Consider the following 25,054-nt stretch of genomic DNA (forward strand, 5'->3'; position numbering starts at 1 on the left):
ACTGCCCCTGCTCCCACCTTTCCCTCCCTCTGCCTACTGGGTGCTAAATTCCCTTTTTTTCTCCCCCAAGAGATCTGAACTATAAAAGCCTAGCTGCTGATCCAGAAGAACTGTATTTATGTTGATCCATGTTTACCTTACATTTTGCTCTTTCTTAAAAACTGAAAGGATTCTGAGCCCAAAAGGTTGTTCACTTTTTCCAAACTTATTACCTCTTCCTGTAAATCCTGCTTCCTTTTATCCCTAGCCCATCATAGCTACAGTAACACTACTGCTGTAGTAAAAACAAACAAAAACAAAACAAAACATAACCAAACCAAAAAAACAAACAAAAAAACCACCCCACACTTTCAAAGCGTCCACTTGACAGTGCTATATTTCTGACAGTACTTTTAAAGGTATCTTACCTTTATCCTCCTATAACATTGTTTCACATACACTAGCTGCAGACTACAAATGACCAATGAAGCAACAGTTAATGGCTACCGCAAATAAATTAAGTCACAACTAACAATTTAAAAAGCAGCTAGTAGATTCCTTCATAATTTGCAAAAATGTCTTTGGGTTGACAGTAACATGCGATCCCTGAATTGGAAGCCAACACTACAAACAGGTGATCCCCTCCAAGCATTTACAGGTTACTGTAACTGTTGTTGAAGAAACTTCATTTCTTTCTACAGTTCATTCCTCTTGATGAGAAAACACATCTATGACGGCTACCATTATTACAGATTAAAGTGAAAAAAAGATTATATATATGGATAACAAAATATAAGGTTTCAGAGCATTAAAAAAAGTATTTCCCTACACAGAGGCTAAAATAGGAACTACACCATTGAAGTATTTGCTGCAACATAATAGAAGACTTACAATTTCTCAAGATTTATGAATTTATGGTTTTGTTGCATCATTCCCGGCATCATTAGCATTTTCTGAGGTAGTCACAACCACAGCATACCTTTCCTCTATAAACTTTGGCAGTGTAAACACATCGAGAAGGTTTACCAGTACAATTATGCCTGCTTAATTAGAAGTGAAACTTTCACATTTAGTTTAGTCTTATATTGTCTTCTATAACTAGAGGAAACAAGAAATACCAAAATCTAAGCAGTGAAAATAAACTGCAATACACTAACACAATTATTTATTTAGTTTACAATTAAATATTCCTACATATCTGCTACTATATTAACAGTATAACATCACTCATGACAACTCACAGCATAGTGAGCTACAAAAAATTTGGCACCAAGCTGTCATACTTTAAGTCAAAACACACAAGAATTGTAACAGGGCATGTTGCATGGTTTTTACAAATGAGAAAAGCCTATGTTTGTCAAAAAAAAAAAAAAGTTATGTTTTCTTCCCATAAATAGCTTTAGTTTTAGAAGTTTCCTACTTCAAAAAGAAATTAATTTATCAGCTAATGGTAATGAAGAATCACGCAAAAATTTTCAGTTCAAACTGAGGATTTTATTTTCCCCAGCGAACTGAAGCATTCAAATGCTGTAAGAATATGCCAAAAGTTAAGGTATTCCAGTAACAGGGATCTTGAAATCTTCATGTGGTCAACCTAAAGAGCACTCTACCAAGGTACCTATTAGTACTATCTGAGACACTGTCAGCTTCCAGCTCAGATGCATACCAGGCTCCTGTAAGTTGTGGGTCATACCTGCCAGCCCTGAGTCTCAATCGGCATTAGACACCTGCCTGTTCAGGTAATGTAACGGAGCCCTCGCACCTACGGGACTTGGCACTTGGCTCACATGTGCACGCTGCCCTCTTCACTTAAAATGAAAAAGCAAAGCCTCTGCCACAGCTGCCATCCATAAAAGAACAACATTTCGCTACCTCACAAAAGAGCTGAAGGGAAAATTGAATTTGAGGTAGAAAGCATTCAGAGACAAAAAGTGGCTATTTTTATGAGCAAATTTGGAGTCGTCTTAATCAACAGCTAAACATTTGAAGCAACACAGTTATTATACCTCCTGTTCAAAAATACTGCAAAGATCACACACACAACACCACGCTCCTTCCTCTGTTATCTTCCTCCACATCCTCCAAGGAAAAGGCACACAAAAAAGCACATTTATTTTATATACGGTGATTTATTACATCTGTTGCTATAATTAAAAACATAATTAAAAAGCAAAAACAATTAATATTGTCTACCATGGTTAAAAAAAAACAATAATCACTGGACTGCATTATACATCCATCTTAACTATGGCTAAACAAATACTCCTTTAAAAATGGCTCAGGTGAAAAGGATCATTTTTATGAACTACCAGTAACCCTCTGAACTGGGCCTCCAGAACCAACAGGTAAAGCAAACAGCAGTAACTCATCCAAACCTCCAGAGCCTCAAAGGCACACAGTGAGGGTCAACTTACACTTAAAAAAAAATACATCTATATCTATATATAGAGAGATATATATATATATGTAGAATCATAGAACCATTTAGGTTGGAAAAGGCCTTTAATATCATCAAGTCCAACCATAAACCTAACACTGTCAAGTCCACTGCTAAACCATGTCCTTAAGTGCCACATCTACACAACTTTTAAATACCTCCAGGGATGGTGATTCAACCATTTCCCTGGGCAGCCTGTTCCAATGCTTGATAACCCCTTCCATGAAGAAATTTTTCCTAATATCCAATCTAAACATCCCCTGGTGCAACTTGAGGCCATTTTCTCTTGTCCTATTTCTTGTTACCTGGGAAAAAAGACTGACACCCACCTCGCTGCAACCTCCTTTCAGGTAGTTGTAGAGAGTGATAAGGTCTCCCCTCAGCCTCCTTTTCTCCAGGCTAAACAACCCCAGTTCCCTCAGCCGCTCCTCACAAGACTTGTGCTCCAGGCCCTTCACCAGGCTTGTTGCTCTTTGAACACACACCAGCATGTCTATATATACACACATATATACATAAAATATACACAACCGCAAACAGGAAAAAGCAATTTGCAACTGAACTAGTACCATCTGAACAGTTCTGATGAGATGCAGTGACCCTCACTCGGGGGTAAGCTAGATATTTGAATCTGAATAAGTCACTTTGCTCCATTTGTAATCACCACAGCAATTTATCTTTCTTATCTTGGACACCTACCTTAGAAAGAGATGAATGGCCTTCTGGAGGTAATTATTTCTGTAAATTTAATGGAGACTTAAGAATAACCAGCTCAACACAGGCATCTATATCTTAGACAACTAAATTTGGATAGAGAATTAAACTTGTGTCTACTGTTGGAGCATAACTCCTAGACTACACAGGTTCTTGACAACAGGCATCAAGACAAGAGTTATACTATCTGAAGCACAGGCTAAGATTTACCCAATACTTGAATGCAATGCAAGATAGGCTTTCAGTATGTCAGAAAAGATAAAGCCTCTGCAAAATAGGCAGAATCATAACGCTAGGGAAAAGAAAACTCTGTCCTCAGAAATACAAATTAAGAATATGTATATACATAATCGAAGTCTTCTGAGAATCCCAAGAAATCCCCTAGTTTCCTCAATATCGAAAAAAAGTCCTTGTTAGGTGGAACCACACTTGTGCTTCTTACTCTTTCCTCTAATAGGAAGACAGAAACAGCTACTACACAGTCAGTCTTGTAGAGGACTTGCCCAAGAAGCTAAGGAATCATTTTACCATCCTCCACCGATGACTGAATTTGTTGGCGCACTGAAATGATATAGATTGATCTGGATGATTTCAGGGAAACCGCTACTTCAAACACTAAGTTACTTTTACACCTACAGCACCAATGGCTGCATTAGATTCCAGAAGCGTGCAGAAGGGAGACAGCTTAAGTCAGGATGACTGAATGATGTCCCTTCTGGAAATCACCATCTCCAAGCACACACAGCACCGCAACTCTCACAGCCAACAGCACAGCTATAGACATAAACTGTTTGCATAGTCTGGTCTAGAATATTTTACCACCAGGAAGTAAATGACTGCCTCAACATTAAAGAAAGAAACCCATGACAAGCAAATAATGCACATAATTATAACAACTCTGAAAGTCTCCTAATGCAGGTGTCTGCTCTCAGAAAAAAATGCTATTATTTTTTTCACTGAAAAGACACCAACCTAAATTTCTACTTTGCGTATCTTAAATTTGCCACAGGATGTATGCAGCCAGTTAACAGTAACAATAATGCAAAATCTTACAATCTCTACTCTGTTTCATCCTACGAGCACCACAAAAAAATTCTTCCATCTTGCACTGCCTCTCACAATTTTCTCAAGTTGATTTTATAACCATACTTTCACATGTACATAGAAAATTCAGGAACAGAAAAATAAAGCTCTCAATTACTTATCTGATGGGATACATTAAAAACCTATAGGTTGCTTTCAAAATCTATGTATTACTACACAAAAATTATATTAAAGACACACTAAGGTTTCAAAGACAATACCAGAAGAGAGAAAATACAAACATTCAAAATCAAACTGAGGTTTCATAAACAGTCTTTTTATGTGTATTTACACACTCCACTTCAAGTACAGGCAATATCATAATACACAGTCACTCTTATTTTTCAACAGCTACTATTGCAGTCCACACTAAATACAAAATTATGCCACCCTTAAGATACTGTTTTTGTTGTTGTTAGGGTATTGTCATCAGAGAATCCGAGCAAACAATATGAAATAATTAAACATGCCTTCAAGGGATTCTGTAAGGTAAGATGACATTACCTTTCTTTTACAATATGGAATTAAGCGCAGTTAGATTTTAGTTAAAAGGATCAGAGAGACAAGCATTAACTTTGAATGCCCTGCTTGAAAACACCACACTTTTTTTTTTTTGTCAGAGTAGTTAGTATTTTAATACTAATTTAGAGGTATGCACTGAATGTATGACAGTCATGAGCTTTGCACTTCTGAAAATTCCAACTCCAGCTTTCCTCATTGCTCTGCTGCTGTCCCTAGTCAGAATTCCCACCCTTTCACTTCTCAGCCTTCTGTATCTGATGCAAAGCAGTCTTCTCTCGATCACTGTCCGAAAATAAGGAGATTGTCAGTAAAGTGTTACAGAGAGACTCAATAACAGCTACGGGGAGGCAGGTAAAGAGTACTTCGGTAAGTATGCTCAGGCAAAGCAACTTGGCATCTGGCTTGCCATTTTTCTATTCTGGCAACACCAAACTGAGTGGTACGGTTGACATGCCTGAGGGACGGGATGCCATCCAGAAGGACCTGGACAAGCTCGAGAAGTGGGCCCTGTGAACCTCACGAGGTTCAACAAGGCCAAGTGCAGGGTCCTGCATCTGGGTCGGGGCAAGCCCTGGTATCAATACAGGCTGGGGGATCAAGGGATTGAGAGAAGCCCTGCACAGAGGGATTTGGGGGGTACTGGTGGATGAAAAACTGGACACGAGCCGACAATGTGCACTCTCAGCCCAGAAAGCCAACTGTATCCTGGGCTGCATCAAAAGAAGCATGGCCAGCAGGTTGAGGGAGGTGATTCTCCCCCTCCACTCGACTCTGTCTTGCTGTACACTCAGACTATGCTTACCCTTTATGGCCAAGTATTTATTTTGTCTTTACAGATTTAAGGATCTAGCCAATGTCTGCTCAAAAATAAAATTAAAAAAATATGTTCTTCATGAGACCATTTTCCCATCCCTCTCCCCAAACATGATTGCCCCTACCTCTTTGACATTATTGATAACTCTTTGAAAGATCAAGAGTCACTGCCTGCACTTGGCAAGACTATTATGCTCTTTACTACTGAGAAGTTAAGAGAAGTTAATTTTGAAGAAGTTAAAGTTCTGTTTGACAACAGAAAATTTAGCTTTCAGGAAGACTGGTCAAATAGCCATATGACTCACAGTGCAAATCTGATCAGAGAATTTTTTACTCACAGACTCTTTCCTCACAGTTCCTTTTTACCCACAGACTCTTTCCTAAACCAGGCATCATCTCATTCTTCCACAGCCAGTACAAACCCTTTACTATGTGTTTTGCCTAACTTCACACATGTAATCATTCACCCATATCTCCTCCGAAGTTTGATTGATGGATAGATATAATTCCTGATCTCCATGCTAACAACTGCAATCACAAACTTCAGTATGAAGGCTCACCTCACAATAAACTGTATAGTAACATGCACATCACAAAGTATTCTTGATATGAATTAAATTGATGCATTCTGCTCATAAGTCTGAAAATTTGATGGGTCTGAATTAACTGAACTCCATCTTCTAGAGGCAACATGACAATATATCATCAAAACTTATATAAAATCAAGTACAAGCATATTCACAGCTCCACCTATGTTTACCAGAGAGGTGAGATGGGGTAATTTGTGAGCAAGCCATGGGGTGTAGAGGGGTTTTGTACAGGGACTAAGACTTGAGGTGTTCAGCTCCAGTCACCAGCAGCAGTTACACACTGCAGCTTTCCCTTTACCAAAAAATCTCTTTAAACTGCTCATATGCTCGCTCATATGACTGAGAACTGCAAGCTTCGGTACGCAGAACTGCAAAGGACCCAGACAAAAAAGGGTGACAGAGGTGAAATATATGAAGAACAAAGCTAGAAGAAAATGACAAAGTAAGTAAACTTGTCTCTGCTTTTTTTTTTTTTTTTAATATCACTTCAACTGAGACCACTCAGTTTTCTGCAGTCTGATGTTCTTTCAGCAGTATTCAGAAAGGATATCCAGAAAGAATGGAGGAACATGAAGTCTGTCTTTATTGTCATAAAGAGGTAACTAGTATGACAGCCATTTTACCAGCTAACTTGTTGCTTTTTTTGAATGCTTTTCTTTTCTCCTTTTTGTTTCTTCTCTTCTTGCTTTAAAGTTATTTGACTGGAGTTAATATGTTAGGAAACATGGAAACATGGGAACAGGAGACCCATGTCCTTGTTATCTATTCAGTGTATTGCAGATTAATTGAAACTTATAATTACCTGCGGTTCTGTCATCCTTCATTAAGACCTCCCCCCGCCCAGCTACTTCAGCTTCTGTTTCCCTTACAAGTTTCACAAACAGTTAAACTCCAGTCTACTTCCACCTGAAGTATTAAAAGCTAAACAACTTAGTACGCACCTGCTCTTCATCTCTGCCAGGTAAGGGAAGAGGTGGTGGCAAGCAAAACTAACATGTCAGGATAAATAAAGAAGTCAAATTCACAACTTTTGCTTTCTGATTCCCAGGGAGAAGAGAACAACATGCCTAACTTAGAGATAGGACAAGTCATGGTGCCTCATCACAGAGTGAGGAAAAAGTAAAATTTGCAAAGCAACACTTAGGACCATTGTCTTGCTTATTTTGAAGACATTGCCTCAAATCAAGATAAGATTCACTGAAACTTCTGTTTTCTATGAAGAGAATCTCCTTCAAAAATTTTTCTCTCATGCTTTGCAGGATAGTTATCTGCCAATAACCATACAAGCCCTATAAACTAAATCGTAAGAGAAGTTTTATTTTCTTCTTAGCCATTTTTATTTTGGACAAATTCTGATAAAATCCTTTCTGCACCTGCTGAAGTTTTATCTACCTCACCAGTCTTTCAGGAAATGGTCACTTCCAACCCATCTTCAATGACGAGCTCAGTTTCTACTTCCAAAAACATAAAGGGATTTGCTTCTAAAAACATAAAGGGATTAAAAACACTGTACCGCAGCTGCACATTTTCCTAGCAAAGAATAACTGCAGTGGATAATTGTACAAGGAATAACATTGTGCACAAAAATTAGAATTCAAATCATAGCACTGCATGAACATTAGCATCTCTCCACAGTTTCAGTGCCAGGTATCTGAGCCTTTGTCGATTCCTTCTGTTGAAGTTGCTCCAAATGTTAAAATACACACAGAGACAAAGGAGGGGAAAAAAAAAAAAAAAAAATGAAAACAACCAGACTGACTCACTAAGCCTAAGGGGTAATTTGCCTGAGATGCTGAGGCAACTCTAAAGGAAGTTTGATTATTTATAAAACGCGGAATAGCATCAAAGAAGAAAGACTATTTCACCACAGTGTGTATTACAGATTCACAAACAAAGCACTCTCCCGCAGGAGGCAGAATACATGGTTCAAATCCCCAGGGCCTGAACTAGTATCCATTTCACCTATACTGAAACACTCTAGCTGCTGAACTAATGAGTGTAAGGAAGAGCCAGACACTTTTGCCAAATTTCTCCTCCCTCCTTTTGTATTCAATACTTGGAAAAAGCAAACACTTTACAGATTAAATAGATAAACCATTTCACATGAAGTCTAGTTTCTTCATTTTTGTTTTGGCGAACAAATCCAAAAGTTTTTAAAATGCAGCTGAATTCAATTACCCCTAGAAAACAATGATTATATATTATGCAGTCTGTCCAGCAGCCCTGTCACAACGATGAATTCTAATCATGCAGGCCAATTTCAGCCAAATTTGACAGAGAAACAGAGGTCTCAAAGACGCTGAGTTCCTCTAAGTTTCTCAGGAATCAGCTGCCGGGTAGAAGCAAGACATACAAATTAGCAGTTGCATTGTGGAAAAGGGAAACAGAACTTGGCTCTCATCCATTTCAAGCAGCAGCAATCAACTGGTCAATTGAAGCACTTGCCTAGCTCCAAACCAGCCATAACACATGCTGGTGCTTGCCAAACAGAGAGGGACATGAGAGGAAGCCAAATGTGTTCTGGGGTAGGAGAGACCACAAAAAGAAAATGAAGGCATGATAGTACACAGGCACTAGAGAGTACCAAGGGCACTGCAGCAGGCAGTCATGGCAGTGAAAGGGGAAAGTTTACAATAATGAGTTCAGTTTTAGGAACGGAGGACACAAGCCTGAAGAGAACCACACTTTCAGATTTCCATAGCTCTGAAAAGCTTATTTTCAGCTTGTTTTCCGTTTCATCAATAGAATCAAGTAATCATATAATGCTATGACTCAAAATCGGACTACTTACTTTCTTTAATGCAAGTTACTTAATGTTTACACCCTAATATTCCAATTGAGGAATAGTGAAATCAAGTGTGTGTCACAACATTTAAGAAGTAATGTTAAGCTGAACAGTACAGAGTGAAATATACATCTGCATTCCATAGAAAAATGTAATTCGCAGTGTATGATGGAGTCAGGACTCCGACAGATGCAGGCAGGCAAGCAAGAACCAGCTGAGGTAAGACATTTCTTCATCTGCCAGTTAGTAAAATAGGTCTATCATCTTCACAGAGACGGCATGACAAAGCTAAACCTTTTTATTCTGTATGCTTGACAACGTAGGAACATACCCACATCCAGTCACCAAGTCTCACAGAAGCCTGTGCAAGCCAAGCCCCAACTCTTATAACTGCAACTGACTGTTCACACTCTTACACCCTCTTCTATTCAAACTCACAAGTACATGACAGGCTAAAAGGCACTACCCAAAGGCCACACACTTGCAATTTTGAAACTTGCATGTAATTTATCATGCATTACATTTAGCTTAATAAGCTGTTAATATGGGGGGAGGGGGCAGGGGGTGAATAATACCCACATCTGCATCACGTCACATTTTCTCAGTCATTTGGTACTCTCCTCTATAATGACAGAGATTGAAGGATAGGTACCTACAAGGTATCTCACTTCATTTTCCTCTTTCTACTTGTGCTCATCAGATCCCTTCTTTTCCTAAACTCTCCCTCCTTTCAGGATCCTCTGTCTTCTGTCTGACCTTCTTTATTTGACAGTAACAAAGCGGATCAAACGTACAGAACACCTTTCTTTGGAAGATTAACTACACATAATAGGCTTCTTCACCATGAAAAAGACTGAAGAAGGGATTTAACATATCTATAAGGTTGCAAATGACATTAAGAGATAAAAAGGTATTAGGTACTCACTGTCTCTAAATTAGCAAGTGGGAAATTCGGCAAACTTAGGAAAAGGGTGCTTCATAAAGCATATAAAGTTGTTATTCACTATTCTGTAGCTGCTAAAATTTTACATATGTTCAAAAAAAAAAAAAACCAAAAAACAAAAAACTACCTTGCACAGAACCATGCAGAAGAAATTCATCAAAATTCATCATCTATGTAATAGAAAGAAAACATCCAGCTGAGGAAATTGCTGAAAAAACAATAGTTAAAAGCTGGGGAAACATTCTGAGACATCATCTCTGCGTATTTGTCACACTCTCAGGCTTCCCTACAGACATCAGTTATTGGACTTGATTCAAGACACAGTACTGGGACAGAAACTTTGATCGACACAGCAAAGGACAGCCCAAGATCATCCGCTGTAGAGACTGAGCAAGGAAAGATGTGTATGGGGAACAGAATGATTTAAGTTTCTTGGATCTGTAGCAAAGTTAACTCAAAATACCACTTCCGCATAAAATGAAGAGATCTTTCATCTTTTGTGTTAGGCTCCATAAATTTGAGAAATCAGAAGTTTAAGTAGCTGCCAGACCAAAAAAGGCATTCTAGCAATGGTTCTTATTAAGTACTTACTTTCTATATATCACATTTTCTATCATCAAGTAGTACATTACATTTTTTCACTACACATCTCCATAGCTTGTGCTAGCATAAGCACGTCAAAATTATATTAACATAACCACTTCACAGTTTAAGAGAGATGCACAACTTGTCACCAAGAAAAATATAACAGAACTAATTTTCATTTTTTCTTTTGGGGAGGTAGGGTGCAGGGGATAACATGCTAGTAAAAACCAAACTATGTAAGAAGCACTACCATAGCCGTTCCTTGGCCAAAAGGAACATCACAGAACTCAAAGATAAGCACTAAGCCATACGCCTTGCAACCACTGAGGCTGGGAAGTGCCTGGACGGAAAGCAGCTCCATGGGTTCATGGCAAAGAACAATTTGAACACAAACCAGCGTGCCCCTACAGTGGTAAAGACTAACGACGTACTGGGCTGCAAAATTTTGTAGCCAACAAATCAAGAGACATGATTATTCCCCTCCTCCCAGCGTAAAGCCACATCTAAAACACCGTGTCCAGTTTCAGGGGTCCCCATTATGAGAGAAAACCCACAAACTGAAGATAGGCCACTAAGATATTTTGGGGGCTGGAACCCATGTCACAGGAGAAGATGCTGAAAGCACCGTTTGGTTTGTCAAGTCTGATGTCTGAGCAGGCCAAAGGAAGAACTCCTTCCCCTCCCCTCACCCCACTAACTGAAGGTGGTTTAAGGAGACAAAGCTGATTCTGAGAGGTGTGGAGTGAAATGATAAAGTGCAAGAGAAACAGGCTGAAACATGGGAAATCTCAACTGGACGTAACAGAGAGAAAAATTTTCCGGAAGAGTGGCTAAGCACTGGAGCAGGCCACCTTGGAGATATTCAAAGCTCAATGAGACAAGGGCTTCAGCAAGCTGATCTAACGTCGGAGTTAGCCCTGCTTTGAGCAAGGGCTGGGACTAGGATGGCCTCTCTAGAAGTTGTTCAAGCAAAATTTTTTTTTTTTCAATTATATTTTGAGTATCTCAAACCAGAGCAAAACCTGTCATCTTTATAAGAATTAATTCCCAAAAATGCTTTCTCAAAAGAACATTTTGTGCATTTTTTTCCAGTAAGGATACTTAAAAGTTGGCTTATTGAGACTGGAATATGTAACATATAATATTCATACATAAGTAACAAAAGGCTATATTTTTAGTAGATCAAGTATAATTGTGATCATTTTTGATCACCTAATTCAGCTTATCAACTGTACTCATGAAGGAGACTATTAATAATTGCTCAATTCAAGCTGTAAAATCTCACTTTATTACCACACAGAAATAGCACTGAACCATAAAACTACAAAACTTGGAAACATTATTAATTGCTATTTTGTTATTAAAGCATGTCTTCCATATCAGTGTCAAAGACCTGGACTACTACTGCTTCAAGATACTTCATATTAATTTCAGAAAAAATAGGAGCTTAACAACCCCAGTGTCTGCTGACTCACAAAGCAAGATGCTAAGCAAATGCCTGCAGTTTTATTTGAAATATTTAAACCTGAATGTTATCACCAACACAAAGTCCCCAAGAATAGCTGCTGTAGTGGGTACTGTTATTACAGAATTGGTTCTTAGCTCTAGCTAAAAAAACAATAACTTTTGGAGACACCCCATGCACATCCCTCCCTCCTACACATCAAAATTGACAAAAACAAACAAAAAAATAAGTTACAACCTGCTCAGAAGACAAGGATTAAAGATGAGTACTCATTACTGAAACAAAGAAGTATATAACTGAAAATGCCAAGCAGAAAATAATTTTTTACAGCTGTTGTCATCAATGCTTAAAATACACACATCCCTATTACTATGATTACATAATTTTAAATCAGCATAGCAAATTTTTCTGCTTAGGGAGAAGTTATTTTCAACCCTGCAGAACTGGAAGGTTTCTTTTTATTTTACCTTTGCCAAAAATAGCCATTTCTAAAGATATTTAGAACTAGATTTATAGCATATTTACAAAAAAAAACCCCACTCAAAATAAGAAATGAGAAGGCATGCATACTCATGCAATGTAAAAGAAGACACACTAAAACTAAGATGTATTTACAATTAATTATTGGAAAAGCTCTACAGTTACAGAGATTCATGTATTTCTAAAACTGAAAAATACTACTGCACCTGTTAAAGGGCTTCCAAGAATTATTTTCAAGTTGCAGTTCATCAGCTGCACATGAGCTACAGAAGTCTCATTCAACCACTGACCTAGAGACAAGTATAGGTCTGTAAAAAATATGAAGGTGATCAGCCAAACTACTGCAAAATCAAGTCAGGTATCCATACGTGCATTTTGAACATGCAACCAGGACCCTACTTGTCCTAAGTTTGTAAGAATTAAAAGACCAGTTTGCACAAGAGAAAACCTGCATTGCACTTCACTGCTACTGCTATGAACAAAGCACAAAAAAGAAACATGGTAAGACACGAAAGGGAACATAATTTGGTATGTTTTACTTAAACATTCTTTGAAATAACAGGTAAAAATCAGGTGTTTAAGTAGTTCCTTAACTACTAGGCTTTACTTTCACATTCTATTGTTTAATCAATATTTTCAATTTAGTATTTTAGCATTGCAGGCTCAGGAAGAGGAAGGATTTAAATTAAGGGTTCTACCACTCAAGAGATTCATCTAACCTCCCAGCCAGCTGATGTGTAACGGGAGAGCAACATACAGTCTTTATTCTCCCTGCTTTTTTTCAATTATGCTCTAACTCAAGCTTTCACTTCCTCTCCTTCCTAAGTCAGTCACAGAAACATTTCATCTGACAGAAAATTACTTTCTTCTGGTCAGCTAGTAACTAGGCAGAAGGTGGAAGTCAATTTTTATCTAACAGGTGGTAATAACTATGTTATTAATTTAAGAATCAAACAACAATGCAACACAGTAATTATTCTGCACAGAACAAAAAAAAAAGATTACAAAATCAAACCTAAAGAAGAAACTGGAAAACATTTTAAGAGTGGAATTCTGCAGTTATAAAGCACTAAGTTCATCTCTCTAGTGCAATAGCATGAAGAAAATATGATGATAGCTAGAACATAACAGCAATTACTATTCTAGACTAAACTAAGTTTTTTCCATTTCTTCATGGTATTATCATACAGTGACTTGGTCGGGTTAGGAACTGAAATGTAAACTAAGAAAACAGAAGACACAGTGAGTAAATAAATGATTAGACAGACATTTCCTCTTCCCTTCTCTTCCCCATTCCCAAACTTAGAGAATATTACAAGCTGGTAAACCCTTAGCAGCATTGTCCAAGGAAATCTTTTTCCATCTCAAAAACCACACAATAGAGAATCTTTTTGCATAAGTGTCCAAGATCATAATAAGCATCAATCATTAATTTCTGTAATAGGTATCTATCAAGGTTGAAAACTTGGTGGATTAACAAAATTCAACACCTCAAGCATAAAAAGCACTCCAAGTTCTTGTTTCCTCATTTGCTCATTCCACGGGGATTTTCTCCAGTTTAGCCAATCCTTCAAAAGGAAATTCTGAAATGTATGCAAGAAAAGTTTCAGGCCAATTTGACAGTGAGACACATCTCCAGCCATTAAAAAAAAAAAAAAATAAAAATTACATTCTTAACTTTATTGAATCACACAAAAACGGTTTGAAATCATTAGATGCTACATACTGAAAAACAATTTTAACTATCAAACAAACCCAAACTAGTTTAGCTTAAAATATTAAGTATACACATCGATGCATCCACTTCCTTCATTTACTTTGATTTTCATAGCTACAAACAAACATTGCAGATAACACTCAAGTGAAAAGTTGCAGAGGAATTTGGCAAGTACTCACCACAAGGCAGAACTCCAAAATGTTTCTTAGACTAGCTGAATGGCAACTCTCAAGTCTATCAATAATAACATGTATTACACAGATGTATACGTATGTCACATCTGAATTAAAAAACACAACCCTGAATAAGTTTTTAAAATCAAAAATCATGACTGTGCTCATTATACATTCTATTTTGAAAGAAAAGCAGCTTGATGGATCATATTTTTTACATAAGGATCCTCTCAGCATTCCCGAGCAGCTCATTGCTTCAAAAAATACGCTGTTCAGAAATCACTACTCTGCACAGTCAGAACCAGACCCTTGAAAATTACCCACCTTCTCTTCAGCTCCTTCACTTTTTCTCCTCACACTCTCCTCCAAATAACAGCTAAATGAAAACCTTAGCACTTGCAAGTACTTTCAACTATAAAACAGTGTTCTAAGAAGTTGAAAAATGTAATGCTTCATTACTGTTACAATTCTAAAAAGTAATTTAGAATTCAACATCTCTGCTTCGTATTTAAAACTGTCTTGGATACAGGATCACAGTTTAACAAATAAAAAAAGTATGTACTTGGAACCTCATAGTAAACTTAACTGCCCTGATGCCATTTAAAGTCTCCCCCACTCCCAGTGTACAATGAACCTACCATTAATTACAGTAACATCAACCAAAAGAAAGAAGTGTAAATGTGCTTCCATAATAAATAGTAATTTTTACTTCTATCATTCTGTCAAGCAATACTACGTAACAAGATGATCTAGCTGTTGAAAGTTGTATTTTCCCCATTCAGTATGCTACCATTAATGTCAGAGCTAAATAAGTGATTTCATATCTTCATAAAATGGGAAAATAACATTATTAATGCACTTGGTAAGGGTCCTGGATAGCATACACTTTTAGCCCGTGTTTTAATGGTATATCCTGATTTACATCTATATAAGTATTTAAATACTGAGATAACGACATACTGTATTTTCAACAGTAAAACAATATAACAGTGAAACTTCAGCAGATTGCAAAAAAATGTTAACATGAGTCTCTACAACTACTTAATGGAAGAGATTTAGTGATAAGTAGACACACTGTTATCCGGCAGCACTAGCTGCAATGCAAAAATGTCAAACTCTTCCAGGTAACACACAGAGATGTGCCCAAGATAACCTCACTAACTCCAAACTTTGGTAAGATAAGCTTTCAGCAAGCAGCAGTGCTGTAATACAGCAGATGCTAGAAACAGCCCCTGCAGTCAGAAAACACTGGACAAGAGCTCTTGCGTGCTTTGCTCCTTGAGAAGATTTGTTACTCCGTGATTCGTAACAGGCCACAGCAATTTGACATACAAAAGTCACAATGAGTAGGGTTTTCTTTCTTCATCTAATGAAATTCTTTTTTTTTTTTTTTTTTTCCCCCCTCAGATACAAGTTGTGAATACTGTTTCTCACTCACATTTCCCCAGGAAAACATTGGCAGGCACCCTAAAGCATTAAACTGAACACAAATATTCTAAAGCTGGGGCCATGCCAAAGACACAGCTGCCACGCCACTGAGAGTATCTTGAAGCTGTCTGAACACACATGGCTTTTTCTCCTCTGGCTTTCCTCAACAGCTCTTTTTCAGACATGACACAGCACAAGAAGCTCCTAGCCTTTCTTGGAGCACTAGGAGACAACAGGAAAGGAAAAGCCTGTCTTGACCACACTCCCCAGACAGCGTGCTCTGTCAAAGAAGCAATTTTGGCAGTCTGTTCTCTAACTCAGAGTAAGCCTGTGCTTGCTGTCAGTTAATGCCATCACTTCCATTTCGAATATCTATGCTACATTTCTCAAAGTGAAGGGCTTAAAATGATGCCAATGCAAGAATGCCCATCGTGCTTCAATTGCTCACCAGTGTTACAAAGATTATTTAAACCAGTAACTTTCTTTTTCCTTAAATGTGCACAGCAGCTCTCAAAGGTTGTACATCACTCCTAGAGCTGTCTAGTCTTCCTAAATTCTGACACCTCACGACGATACATTAAGTACATAAAACGTGGTTAGAAACATTCACATACCATTCATCCCCCAGAAAGCCTTTCCTTCTTTCTGTCAGCTGTATTAATATTGTTATTGGAATTAAATATCCTCATTTTGCTCTAAAGAAGTAGAAAATGTACTACTACTGAAAAGATGAACAATATGCACATCTTGGAGAATCAGTCTTAAATTTATTTTAATTATATTGTTATGACTATCACAGAATAAGCAATCTATAAAAAATTAACTAATCTATAGGATATTTAAAATCCAATGTTTCTAAGTGTAATTCTAAGTTAAACTTCAGGACAGCTTCATACTTCTGCATACTCCTACATGTATTACTTACATTAAACTGTATTTTATCCTGCAGTAACACTTCTGTAAAATATGCACATATAAAAATCTACTGAATATCTGTTTGTTATCAGTATGAATGACAACAGCACCTCACTCCAAAATTGCCAGCTACCCTCCACCAGCTTGTTGCTCAGGGATTCAGGGTCTGGGCAGTGTGAGCACACAGAGACTGAAGAGAGAAAAAAACATCTCTCTCAAGAGTCTCATACCGTGATTTCACAATGCAAAAATCTTTGCAAATGGCTTTCTCCTGAAACCTGGTTCATCTATATCCAACATCTACTCCAAATGCCTCAAATTTCCACTTTCTAGAAGGTACAGGCTTTCTGACTAATAATTTAAATCTCCAGGAACATACAAGTTTAAAACACACCCACTTTTACTCAAATTATAGGAGATACTGATCATCAGGAAAATGCAGACTTCCTAAACACACTGCTGCTTTTATTAACTCACTCTTCCATTGGGAAGTTCATTTGGGTTTGTTGGAAAAGGCAAATAATAATAAAGCATGCTGCTATACCATCCTGCCCAAGTCCTTCTCTCAAATCCCTACCAAAATCACCTTTTTACATGCTCCACTTACAGTATACCTAGAAGCAAAATTTGTGGGAGGGAAATCAGCCCAAAAGAGTCAATCGCAATCATGTAATAAGCTCCACCCAGTCACCGTGTTTAGGTGATGATATCAGTTAGTTTACCAACAGACAAATTGATAGAAAACATTATGAAACTCAGCAGACATTGCCATCTCAGAGATAACGTGCGCTGCTCAACACGAGGTCAGTCAAAGACCATGGGGACAAAAAGAGGCAGAAAGAAGGAAACTACTAAGTCATTGAGTCAAACACATTAAGTTACACTTGTCCTAATAAAGTATTTGCATCTCAAAAAGACAGCAAAGCCTATGAATTAAAAGGCTAAGGAAATAACTTCTGAAACAAGACTCAATACATTTGAAATCTCCAAGGACTCCAAAAAGGAGAGTAGCTATGGAAGGCCTACACACTCCTACAGAACTCATTGATTGGAGAGAATCAACCTGAGACACATTATATCAAGAAAAGTATGGTCACTGAAAAGGCAGGTGTTAAAAAAGGGTCTGTAACAATTTAAAGGACTTCCTGCTGTAAATGTGTTGCAAGTAGACTAAGCTTTTTTCCTTTTGTCTTTTTTTTTTTCTTTTTTCTTTTGTGGAGTAAATGGCTCACAGTAGCAACAACGTCACTCTAAGTGGCAACAATTCTATAAATCAAGGACATCTTATACTAGTGCTTCAGCTTACTAGCATAGTATTAAGAGAAACCAGCAGGTGAAGTCTGTGTCCCCAAAGATGATGCATAAATCAATTTGAGATCTGGCATAACAAGGTGAGAGAAGGAGAGTCTCTCCCAGCAACTAATGAAAACCTGGAGGCTGAGTTGCAGTGAGGCAGTGGAAATCACAGGTGAGACTGAGTGCATAGGGGACTGTCACACTTGCTTTGTCTTTTCCCTCTGTCCTGTTTCCAACAGTCCCATTCGTTTCTCTCCACAAATTCCCACTCCCTCTTCCCCCACCTCCAATGAAGAGAAAATCCTTTCCTCAGAACTACAATGTGATGACGCTTACTTAAACAATGTAAAAATAAGAACATAAATGGTGCTTTTACTTATGCAGTCTAGGTCTAACACAGCTCTCTTTTTTCAAGGGTGGCCAGAAGCAGATGATTCAGGTAAAGAATGTAAAACACAGCAAATATCTAGAAGTGTCTGGAATAATTCCTAGCTTTCAGCCATGTTAGAGCTGGTAGTCCAACTCCACAGTAAAGTTAGGTATTCAGTGCCTCTATCCCTATCTGACTTTGCCTAACTACAATTTTAACCCACTTCTATATTTCTGCTCCGCAATATCATGTGTCAGTTAAGTTCCACAATTTAATTACACATTGCTTGAAAAGCTACTTTAGTTTTCATCAGGTAGCAGGTTTAATTCACTGGGTGGCCTAATTCTTGTCTTAAAAAAAAAAAAAAAAAGCTATTCTTGCTTTTTAGTCATCATTTCTGTATGGTCTACGGATCTTATAGACCTCTATCACCTCTCCTCTTATTGTTCTGTTTTCCAGACTAAAGATCTTAATCTTCCCAGCACAGAGGATCTTCTTCCACACCTTTCATCCACTTTTTCACTGTCTATGAAACCTTTGCTGTACTGGGGCAACTACATCAATGCACACCATTAATGATTTGGACACACCATTGATATACATAATGACCTAAAAATTATTTCATCCTTTGCGAACAATTCCCAACAGCTTTCTGACCACTGCCCTTCTCCAAGTAACATTAGTAAATTTAGAGCTTATCACTGCGTAGATAGGCTTGCATTATTTTCCCCTACAGGAGCATCATTTGGCATTCACCAAAACTGAACTATGTTTGTATGTGAAAGCACTAGACAATGGTATCATAAGATTTTGCTGCAACTACCCAATCAGTTTAGATTTTACCAATCCTCATATACCAACAAACTGCTCTAGGGCCACAACACTATCATTCCTTAAGACTATTTTTTAATATGATGAACCCCTAGGTCCCAGAAATCTACTGGTACGTTTTTCCAACATGAAGCAATCATTGATTTATCTAGTTTTTCGTCTATTAACCAACTGTACTAATCCACAGGATAACCTTTTATCCTTGGCAAATAAAGATTTCATTGAGGACCTTGGTCAGATATTCTACCCATTTTCAAACCAGTCTGCTACTAGCTTTGTTAAGTGCTCTCTAATTCTAGTGTTGCAGCATTCAGTGAGCAGGATTTGGCGAGGAAGAGTTCTACTTTCATCTTACGTACTGCCTGCAGATTACATAAACCTCACTAAGTTCTCCCCCTTCCTTTTTCTCTTCTGCAAATTGAGGCATTTCAAAAACGGTAGTCCCCTACCTCCCTCCATCGCCTTGTTTTAGCTATCCTTCTTTGCACCTTTTTAACTATTAATTATAGCCCTAAATCTGTTTCTTGTGAAAGTTGTGATAATTCCATCTGATACCAGTCATTTTTTACCACCTAGCATCATCTTTAAAAAAAATAAAAAGAAAAATAATATCTGTATTAGTTTCTTGGGCTTGTTTCCCTTAACAGAAGGTAGAATGCTGGACCTTTTCTGCTCCTCCAGAGTGAAAATGACAAAGAATTCAGGTTCTAACTACCCATTATTCGTGATCCTGCAGGAATGCAAACCAGACTAGCCAGTAAGGGATACACCTGAACAAACAAAAAATGCAATGATGCAGCATTTTGTTTTGTACTGGCACTTTGAGATTTCACGGTACCAACCAAACTTCGCAAAATCACCTATGTCACAAAAGGATTGTCAAGAACCTCAAAACACATGCATCTCTCCTGTGAATCACTGTGTTATCCCTGTGTCTAAGGAACATCTTGTATCCAGCCTGGGCTTGCTCCATATGCAGGGACCAATTTCAGCTGAGTTTTCCAAAGACGTTTCAGTGGAACACCAAAAGAACATGTAGCAAAAGCAGATCACCTTACAGGATCCTGGAACTGACTACTTTGCCAAATTCCTGCTGCACTCTTAGAAAGGTGCTAGATTCACCCTGTGAGCACTTCCCTGCATTTCCAGGCATGCACCTGCTTTTGCTTTAGAGCTTGGATCACATCATATGATCAGTCCTACACAGAACAAGTTCAAACAGATCTTAAAACTTAAATCGAAAGTTATCCAGTATGCAGCACATTACTTGCTGAAATACCAGTACAATTCCAATTCCTCTTCATCTCTGGGAATAATTTTTCATAGTCACAACATTGTTTACATAATCATCAAAATATGTCAACTTTTACTAGACTATATATTTTTGCCACAGACTTACTAATTTTTATGGCATCACACACTGCAATTAAGAAGTCTGTACTACTTGACAAGGAACTCACATGTACGTTTAGTTGTACTAAGAAATTCTTTAGTTATCCAGTTTGCACGTCTTGCTTTCCCATATTCAGAGATCAATCGGTCACTAGACCCAAGATCTGTGGGACCACAAGCTAAACCTGCTGTAGGACATGGCATATCGTTCATTTTTGACAATGTATAGGCATTTCCATGTAATAAATTTCCAAGTTCTGCAAAGACCTAGGACACTGAAGAGGTCCTGGCTTGTCATATTCTCTTGTGAAATGCGACCTGGGCAACTTCCAAAAAAGCCAAAACATTCTGTTGCAAGCCAGTGAGAAGTGTTCTGGGATTCACTGTTTACATAAGGAGGATGTATTCTGCAGTCTTTCTGGACTTCACTTCTAGTAAGAAAACTGGATTCAATAACTCAGGTTCCATTAAGGTCTATATTTTAAAGGTAACACTGGAAAGTTGGTTCCAAAATTCACAAATGTAACTATAACAATACAAAAAGGTAATTCTCTCTGCCCCTTAGCCTTCCTCCTCATAAAGTTAACACAGAACTTCTGTTCCAAGACAGAATGTCTTCTTCACTGCAGCGTAATACAAACACACCTAATCTCCAAAGTCGGAGCCAATATCTCATTCCAAGGTACAATGTAGTGCATAACGGAAAGAACTAGCCTCAAAAAATGCATACTTTTAAAGACAGCTGCAAGGACATCTCTTCAGAAAAACTACAATTCTGCACACAAACTACAGGCTTCTTTTACCCATTTTCATTAAACACCACCACCCCCCCCAAAAAAAAAAAAAAAAGATTCTTAGCTTTAGCTGCCACTGTTACATTTACTAGGTAGGGCTACTTCATCTTTCTGTTACATTTACTAGGTAGGGCTACTTCATCTTTCAAAAGCTGATAAAAACATAATTGATATACTGAAACAAGCTTAAAAGGCAAACGTTACAAATTTCCAGGCAATTTTACAACGGATAATTCTTACAATACCTAGCTGGAAAAAAATGTATATATTACTACTATACTATATTAACTACACCGTGTTACCGCTATACTTGAACAATTACTTTGTATTCAGAATCATAAAAAATAAAAAAAAAATTGGAGAAATTCACATAAACAAGCATCTATATTAACTCTTCTTACCTTTGAAGATTTAAGAAAGATATAGTAAAATCTTATCAGTACAGGCAGTATCTTACAAGCTAGCAGATTTGCAGCTGTGGAAGACCAACAGTTTCTTACTTGGTTTGAAACACCAAGGGGTGCTTCTGCAGTTGAAGTGGGGACAGAGTTTAATGTATAAACTCAGCTTCATTTTTGTACTAGAAAACGTACCATTTTGGCATGAGGTGACAGCAACAACCGATTTGGTGCAGAACATGGTTTAACCACCAGTGTACTCAAGCGTAGTCAGAAATATACTACATTAAATACCACTGAAGGCTTACTCATACATGTGTTAAGCAATTTTAAGATCTACTAATAAGATGAGAAAAGTCAAAAGCATAAGAGCAACAGCTAAACAGTTAAAAGCATGGTTGTCTAGGTTATTATTTTTTTTAAAGTGCACAAACACTTACCTAAACAAGATTTCTGAAGCACTATTTCCTTTTTCCACTCCACCTCACATCCCTCAAAAGTACATGCAGTCATTTCCCCCTCCTGCATACTACCCTTCCCAATGCAACCAGGTCAAGGCTTAATTCCAGTGGACCTGATAGTCAGACCACTACTTGCCCGATCATCTTTCAGTCCCTGCCTTTGGCTCACACCCTGCAGTGCTGCAAGAATAACAAGTATTTATAGCCATTCAAGAGTATATGCCCCCAAGGAGAGCGCCAAATACTGTGGAAAAACATATCGTTTCAGAGGCGCCTCGTATTTGTGCTGCCAAAACCTGAAAGCCATTTGCCAATGGCAGTCATTCAACTGACAAAGTAGTAAAACAACTAAGAATTGAAAAGTGTGTGATAAAAATTTTGAATATGCAACAGAAAGCAAGAAAACAAAACTATGAAAATAAAAATTACTGTTATGGAAAGCTTTCTCCTTTTTGGAGAGGAATAAGTAAGAAAGGAGGGGGAGTGAGTTTCTAGTTACAGTCAAAACTTTCCTTTAAATAAGCTAATGTTATGAAAATTAGCATAAATAAGTTATGATTCTTTCAATTCACTGATAGCCAGGAATCACAGGATTGTGCACTCTATAACTGCTAAGAACAGTATTTTTGAAACATGATGCAGTTACCCAAGAAGCAGACCTAAAGACACTAATTTTCTCAATTTGGTTAGTATTATCACAAAGTAACACTGTAAAAGCTAGGTTATCAAACACAGTATAACCAGCTGGTCCAAAGAGGTGATTATCCCACTACATTCAGCATTGGTGCACCCTCACCTTGAGTACTGTGTGCACAATTTAAGAAAGATGTGAAGGTCCTTCAACGCGTCCAGAAGGCAGCAACAAAGGTGGTGAAGGGGCTAAAAGGAATGTCCTATGAGGAACAGCTAAGGACTTTGGGTTTGTCTAGTTTGGAGAAAAGGAGGCTGAGGAGCCACCTCATTGCTCTTTACGGCTTCCTGAGGAGGGGATGTGGAGAGGGAGCTGCTGAGCTCTTCTCCCTGGGATCTGGTGATAGGATGCATGGGAATGGCTCAAAGCTGTGCCAGGGGAGGTTTAGACTGGACATTAGGAAGCATTTCTGTACTCAGAGGGTGGTCAAACAGTGAAACAGGCTTCCTAGAGAGGTGGTCGATGCCCCAAGCCTGTCAGTGTTTAAAAGGCATTTGGACAATGCCCTTAATAACATGCTTTAACTTTTGGTCAGCCCTGAATTGGTCAGGCAGCTGGTCTAGATGATCGCTGTAGGTCCCTTCCAACTGAAATAGTCTGTTCTATTCTAAACTGTATGACATGTGTTTCAATCTTTTACAACTTAGCCGTACATGAAATCACAGTCCAGAACCACGAAGTTAAACAACAGAATAGAAATATCCCCAAAATACCATTGGAATAACGACGCTTCTTGTAATTTGAGCAATTTTTCTCAATTACAACCAAAGCAAGTTGCTTTGTGTTTTGATAGTTAGCATTGAGCTTTCGTTTTAGCGATAGACTTGTACGTACTTAAGGAAAAAGGACTACGTGTTGACTAATAAGCAAATTACTTTGGTCAACTGAAAAAAAAAAATCAACTTCCAGTCAACAGTGCCAAAACACCTCTAGGCAAGCAAACGAGATGCAGAGTTTGCGCTTGGTATTTGAAAAGCGCAACTCATTGAAACACGTTGTTCCGAAACAGGTACGCTGTGCCCAACGATTAGGACCGAGGAGAGAACACGAGTACCTGGCTTCGAGCCTCACGCGTGTGTATTTACCCTACTCTAGCTCCACTTGTTCGATCTTATCTTCCTTGCTGAAAGGGAGCGCGGTGTCATTAAAAACAACAAAACCATCGGCAAGCGCCAGGCCTCCCTGCGCTTGCTATCGCGACACCCCGCCGAGGCAGGCCTCGGGGAAAGGCCGACGGGAGAAGGGCGGGCGGGCAGGCCGCACCGCTGCCTGCCCCGGGGAGGCTGACGGCCCCGCCGGCGGGCGGCCTAGCACCGGGAGCGGGGCCGGGGGACGCCCCTCTCTCTCCGCCGGGCCGCCGCGGGGGGGCCGAGGGCTGCTGCCCGCGACAGGCCCCAAGCGCACCGGGGAGGGGGGAGCGGGCAGCGGCCACCCCCTTCCCGCGGGCACCGCGACTGGCCTCAAGCCGGAGGTCGGGCGGGGAGGTCCCCTCACCGCTGCAGGCTTCCAGAACAGAGGAACATTCCCCCCCCAGGCCCCACACCGCTGCTCGGAGTCACCCGCGAAGGTGTACTCGCCCCCGGCGGTGGCCGGTGGCCAGCTCCCCCCCTCCCGCCCACCCCCGGGGGGGGGGCGGCGGTCCGGCTCCGGCTCGGCCCCGGCGGCGGGGAGGGAAGGCCGCGGTGCAGCCGAGGAGGCCGCCCCACTTACCAGCCCGACTCGGAGAGCGCCGCCCTCGTCCTGTCGGCCATGGCGCCTCCTGCCGCCGCTCTACCCACAGAGCTCGGGGCCGGGCAGGTGGGGGGCCGCCGGGCGCTGCGGGGAGCCCCGGCGCTCGGAGGGAGGGAGGGAGGGACGGACGGACGCGGGGCCCGCTCGTTCCCCCGCCCCTCGGGGCGCCCGGCCCGGCCAGCGCTCCGCCGGGGGAGGGAGGGAGGGGGGGAGGGAGGAGCGGAGGCGGCGCAGGCAGGGACGAATAAAGCCCGCGACGTTGGGCGTGCTGCCGTCTGTGTGGAAGCGGCCGCCGTTGCCGCCATGGCGGAGAAGGGCAGGCGTGAGGGCCCTGCCCGCCCGCCCGGCGGCTCCCTCAGGCCTCGCCGCGGGGGGCTCACGCAGCCCTCTGATCGGCCTGCCGCCTTGTAGTAGAGGGAAGAGCTTTATTTTAGGCGCGTTTCATCTCTAAGTGACGTTAC

The 25,054-nt window shown here is 39.7% G+C and overlaps 1 protein-coding gene across 1 annotated transcript in view; it reads right to left on the reverse strand.

Annotated features, from left to right (window-relative positions):
- Nucleotides 1-24,713, reverse strand: part of TDRD3 (tudor domain containing 3) — a 111,322-nt gene extending 86,609 nt beyond the window's left edge. The window contains exon 1 of the mRNA XM_052786018.1: nucleotides 24,573-24,713. Coding sequence (XP_052641978.1) covers nucleotides 24,573-24,613 — 41 coding nt within the window. The 5' untranslated portion in view covers nucleotides 24,614-24,713. The remainder of the gene's footprint in view (nucleotides 1-24,572) is intronic.
- Nucleotides 24,714-25,054: the final 341 nt, after the last annotated feature.

Source organism: Harpia harpyja, chromosome 4, assembly GCF_026419915.1.
Source record: "Harpia harpyja isolate bHarHar1 chromosome 4, bHarHar1 primary haplotype, whole genome shotgun sequence".
Lineage (NCBI taxonomy): Eukaryota > Metazoa > Chordata > Aves > Accipitriformes > Accipitridae > Harpia > Harpia harpyja.